Below are 6035 nucleotides of genomic sequence, written 5' to 3' on the forward strand. Positions count from 1 at the left end.
ATTTCCAAATATGCAAACTACAAGTTTGATAGCTATTATTCTATTAAATTGATAGAAATTTGATTAAGTGAAATTCAACATTTATATAAAAAAAATTGTATCATCTTATTTTGACAAGTTTTTATTTAGACATTTCAAAAGTACCAAGAATTTTAGACAAGTTTATTGACTTTTATATGTAAGAACTGGTTTATTGATTTTTTATGCGCATTTTAGGTTTTAAAGGTTTTCTTCATAGAAAATTGAAAAAATATATACATTTGCCAACAATCAAACTCATCAAACAACAATACAGATAAATTGTTTATTCTCGGATAAATTCAAATCTTTAGAAAACATATCACTAGTAGCTTTCTAGTCACTATATTGATTTAACTAATTTGGAAACTTTTATTCAAAGTTACATACTAATCTCTCCCATCAAACAATAATACAAATAAATTGTCTAATTGTCTATGCTCGGATAATTCGTAATTGAAAATCTTTAGAGAACATTTAATTAGTAGTTTATGAGTCTCTATTTTGATTAAATAATTTTGAAACTTTGATCCAAAGTTACATGTGAATCTCTCCTATAAAACAATAATCCAAATAATTATGTTCAACTAAACCCAGATCTTAAAAAAAAAAAAATCCAGTAGTTTACTAGTCTCTATTTTAAATTTAATAATCTATAATATGAAAACTTTAATCCAAAGTTAAATACCAATCTCCCCATATATATATATATATATATATATATAGGAGAAGTATAGTTTGAAAACCCTCTTGAGTTGATAAAACCCGTGAAAACCCCATGTAACATCGTTTTTTTTTGTACATGTAATATATGTTGTTACATTTAATACAAAACATCGAAAACATAAAAAAAGTGTTTTGCTATTTTTTTTACATTTTTTTAGTAATTTTTATATATGTTTTCAGGAGAGAGAAAATGTAAAGAAACTTTTACATTTTTTATTAACTTTAATTGTGAACCACAAGATTTAATTTTTAATTAAAAACATGTGATTGAGAATAGGTATCTAGAGTTTTCACAACTCAAGTGGGTTTTTATTCTAACATAACCCTATATATATATATATATAAATGAAACCCCTAAAATCCTACGTGTCGCGATGTGGTCGTTTCCCCCTTTTATGAAAGCCACAAGATTGCTTGATTTTTAAATTAAGACCTCTCATTGATTTAACCCAAATTCATGGGTATGGGTCTTACCAAAACCAGATTGCTCTTAAACGAGTTATAACATCTCTTTAAATTAAAAATTAATCTTACCCATTATTTGATATGAAAATCCTATAAAATAGGGATATACTAAAATTTAATATCCAATTTAAAAAGAAAAAGATATTATTTATAATTAATAAACAATTTTATAGTAAAAAAACATAAGCGGGTCATCGGTCACCAAATCCAGATAGCTTTTAAACGGGTTATAACATATCATTTATTTATGAAACCCTTTCATCATCAAACCCTAAGTATATTATTAACTTTTTTATAATAAATAAAATTAAAATTGAAAAAATAAATATTAAAAAACAAAAAATGTAAAACAACCATTTTATCAAGCCATTAGATTGCTTTATTTGTAAATGAAGGCTTCTCACGCATTTGACCCGAATTCACGGGTAAAGGTCTCACCAAACTCAGATAGTTCCTAAACGGGTTATAACATCTTATTATATTAAAAATTAATATAATCAAATATTTGATATGAAAATCCTATAAAATAGGGATATACTAAAAATTAAAATCCTATTTTATTAAAAAAAAGATATTATTTATAATTAGGAAACAATTTTATAACAAAGAAAATAAACGGGTAATGGGTATCACCAAACCCAGATAGCTTTTAAATCGAATTATAACATATAATTTATTTATGAAACCATTTTATTATCAAATCTCAAGTATATTAATTACTAACTTTCTTACGATAAATAAAATTAAAATACATATATATATATATATATATGTTAAAAACGAATAATGTTAAACCCCGTAGTATATGTGACAAAGGTGGAATATGAGGACAGTCACCAACTCCCACTGGACCAGCTTACAAACTAAAATTGGGGGCAAATATTTGCTTACTATCAACTAACCTAACCTGCTTATATAAATCCCTGTCAATTATCACCCACTTCATTTGATCTTGATCCATTTCATTTATTGGATCAAATTAATTTAATCCCTTTTTTTTCACATTTTCTACTCCCAACTGGAACCTTTCTTGTTATTCCAACAAAGTCCACTCACCATTTTTACTTCTTTTTGCTAAAAGTCACAAAGATTTTGCCCTCACAAACAACCATTCACCAGTCAGCTCTTTAGTGTTCAGAGTACCATTTAACTTACATGATACATCACCCTCTGATTCCTGCAATGCAAGACCAAAAGTTGGGGTTTTGACCCTGATTTCAAGATTCTTGACTACCCATTTCATCATTTGGGCTTGTGGGTCTGTTAAAAATCCAACCTTTTTTCAAGTTTGCTGAAATTAGTAGCAATTTCAGCTTGTGGGTCTGCTAAAATCCAATCTTTTTTGAAGTTTGGTGACATTAGTAGCAATTTCAGCTTGTGGGTCTGTTAAAGATTTGATCTTTTATGAAGTTTAGTGAAATTAGTAGTGATTGCAGCTTGTGGGTCTGAAAAAAGGTCAATCTTTTATGAAGTTTGGTGAAATTAGTAGAGATGAGTAGTAGCATAGAGGGATTGGGAGTGGTAACTTGTGCCCACAAGCGTTCTAAAAGGTACCCACCAAGAATCTTTAAATTGTTCTTTTATTTTCAACTTCTGGTGTATGACATTGATTGATTCTTCAACTGGAAATGGCGTCTGAAGTTGGTTACAGACCAAAGTTTGACTTTTAACTATGGTTATTGACTTTTTGTTCACTTTGTTATCACTCAAAGCATTTTTGTTTTCTGCTGACAAATGGATGGAACACTTATAAATAGTGTGAAATCTTGGATCTTGGTTGCATCCATCCTTTCTTTTCCCTCTTTTTCACATAGTTATTAAGTGGAATGTTATGTATTCTGTCACAAGCCTTTGATTTAGCTCAAAAGGGCATTTTTTTCCTGTGTTTTTGGTTATCTTTTACAAGTTATTAACTTTTTACCATGGCAGCTTTCCAGGAAAGACTGGACTAGAAGAAGATAATTTTGAGCATTCTAACTCCTTTAAGTTGGTGAGTATATGCTTAAATTCATGCTTAAGTTGAACTTTGGTTAGTGATTTTAACATTAAGTTTAATTCTTTCATGTTTAATATCAGAATATGAATGGTTGTGTAAATATGGAGAGGAATCGCTTGCCTAATGCCGAAATCGAGAGTTCATTGAGAACCGAGGTATAATTTAATATCATAATACCATATTATCAAGAAACTTTGAAAATATGTTGCTAAATGTGACATTTGTTTTTATAGAAACTTATATTTTGTCATTAGATTTTGCAGCTTGAGAAGAGATTACAAGACCAAGTTGCTGTCCGTGGCGCTTTAGAACAAGCATTGGGTTATAAATCATCCTCGCATGATATTGCAAATCAAGCCTCCATCCCAAAGGTAATCTAAACAATAACAATAATGATAATAATAGTATTAATAATAATAATTATTATAATGTTATTGCAACTGAATACTTATACTCATTTTTTATAATCACAGACAGCAACAGAGTTGATTAAGGACATTGCAGTTTTAGAGTATGAAGTATCACATTTGGAACAATATCTTCTCTCGTTATACCGTAAAGCATTTGATCAACAAGTTCCATATTCATCCCCATTAAGAAACACTGAACCATTAAAGTCACCATTGACGACACCGTCTAGGAAGCATCTAGAGTCTTCTAGATCCGTTATTTCATCAAAACCAGATAAAAGAACCATTGGAGAAGAGGATGAAGAAGAAGAAGATATTGTTATAGATTCCAACGTTCAACGTTGTCACTCTTCGCTATCGCAACATTCAATTTTGTCAGCCGAAACCCCCAATGAGACTCTCGGTAAAGCATTACGCGCGTGCCATTCACAACCATTATCCATGATGGAGGTAATTGCATTTAGCAAATGTCACTCCTAATATTCTTAAAATAATAAAATGCTGTATATTATATATGATTATGAATTCTTATGGTTTTTTTTATGCAGTACGCACAGAATAATGGTTCGAATGTAATTAGCCTGGCAGAGCATCTCGGAACCAAGATTTCTGATCATGTTCCCGAAACACCTAACAAGCTATCCGAGGATATAATCAAGTGTATGTCGGCTATATATTGTAAACTTGCGGACCCGCCAAATACAAATCATGGGATTTCATCTCCTACTTCATCTTTGTCATCAATTAGTGCTTTTTCACCAAAAGACCACTCGGATCTTATGTGGAGCCCGGGGTTTAGAAGGGACTCATCGTCTTTCGATGTGAGATTAGACAACCCTTTTCATGTTCAAGGGCTTAAGGAGTTTAGTGGACCATATAGTACAATGGTTGAAATTCAATGTATTTACAAAGATGGTCAACGATTGGGTGATACCGAACATATGTTGCAAGATTTCAGGTAACCAGTAAAATCTCACTCATAGCAAGCTATTAGTAGGGTCGTGTTGTATTTGTTTTATTAATAATGTTTTTATTTTAGGTCGCTTGTTTCTCGGTTAGAAGATGTAGATCCTAGGAAACTAAAGCACGAGGAGAAGCTAGCGTTTTGGATCAATGTGCATAACGCCTTGGTGATGCATGTATGGTCCTCATCCACTCATATGTTTTCTAGATTAACATTTCTTTATCTTAACTAACATAACACGAATCATCAAATTACTCGTTTACAGGCTGTTTTAGCTTATGGGATCCCACAAAACAACATAAAGAGAGTCTTTTTGCTACTAAAAGTGCGTATGCAACGCTCGTTTTCTTCAAGTTTATACACACGGATTTTGAAAATCTTGAAAAAGTTAACATTTTTCATGTTTTTTTTTTTTTTGCAGGCTGCATATAATGTCGGTGGTCACGTGGTGAGTGCAGACGTAATCCAAAACTCCATTCTTGGATGTAAAACAACTCGATCCGGGCAGGTAGATTCGACAAATACGGACACACTTTAAAAAACCCGACACTTTTTACACTTTTATTCAAACTTCACATTTATGTAGTGGCTTCGGGTGTTATTATCTTCAAGAAACAAATTCAAAATCGGAGATGCCCGCCAAGGCTATGCAATCGATCATCCCGAGCCCCTTTTACACTTTGCACTTTCTTCAGGATGCCATTCCGACCCCGCGGTACGGTCCATGATCCTTTAAACTTTACAAAACATTTACAAACAATTTCAAAATATTCAAAGTTTAAACATTTCTTACCAGGTTCGCGTTTACACCCCGAAACGAGTGATTCAAGAACTAGAAATAGCAAAAGAAGAATTTGTGAGGGCTACATTTGGTGTATCAAAAGATCACAAGATTCTTCTGCCCAAAAGTGTTGACAACTTTGCAAAAGATTCCGGGTTGTGTTCGGGTGGTGTGATGGAGATGATCCAGCAGTGTTTACCAGACCAGATCAAGAAGAATATAAAGAAACATCAGTCGGTTAAATCGCGCAAGATGATCGAATGGGTTCCGCATAATTTCAGTTTTAGATATCTTATTTGTAAGGAGCTTGTTAAGTGATTGATTGTTGAGTATTGTTTTTATTTTTTGTTAATGTGGAAATGTATGTAAATGGAATAGATGGTTGACTTTTGGAGCATGGCTGACTGCATATTTTTGGGTATAAAAACATCTGCATTAAACATGTGTAGATAGTTACCCGGTTCCGGACCCGACTCGGTATACCTGTTCTGGAACCAGACCCGGTCCTACGGGCGGAGCTAGAAATTTTTTCCTGTGGGTTCGGCATTTTTCGGTGCTCGGTTTTTTTCTGGCGTCACAGTTAAAGTCATGTTTAATAAAAAAGATATTAAATATTATAATTGTTTCTTATGCATATTCATGCTTTGGAAACGAGTCATAAAATCTTCAATCGCG

General features: G+C 32.1%; 1 protein-coding gene across 2 annotated transcripts; it reads left to right on the top strand.

Annotated features, from left to right (window-relative positions):
- Positions 1 to 2443: 2443 nt before the first annotated feature.
- On the top strand, positions 2444 to 5756 carry LOC143605826 (uncharacterized). 2 transcript variants are annotated; one of them, XM_077081802.1, is made up of 11 exons: positions 2444 to 2759; positions 3139 to 3199; positions 3286 to 3360; positions 3460 to 3576; positions 3679 to 4065; positions 4164 to 4573; positions 4655 to 4754; positions 4845 to 4904; positions 5001 to 5087; positions 5166 to 5294; positions 5376 to 5756. In XM_077081802.1, exons 1-11 carry the CDS (start codon positions 2701 to 2703, stop codon positions 5676 to 5678), a joined length of 1788 nt encoding a protein of 595 aa, XP_076937917.1. In that variant the 5' UTR covers positions 2444 to 2700; the 3' UTR covers positions 5679 to 5756. The 2 variants fall into 2 exon arrangements, with proteins under 2 accessions (XP_076937917.1, XP_076937918.1); XM_077081803.1 differs by having other exon boundaries at positions 3469 to 3576.
- Positions 5757 to 6035: the final 279 nt, after the last annotated feature.

Source organism: Bidens hawaiensis, unplaced genomic scaffold (genome assembly GCF_021521415.1).
Source record: "Bidens hawaiensis isolate Kalapana, Puna unplaced genomic scaffold, B.hawaiensis_p1.1 tig00071634_1, whole genome shotgun sequence".
NCBI lineage: Eukaryota > Viridiplantae > Streptophyta > Magnoliopsida > Asterales > Asteraceae > Bidens > Bidens hawaiensis.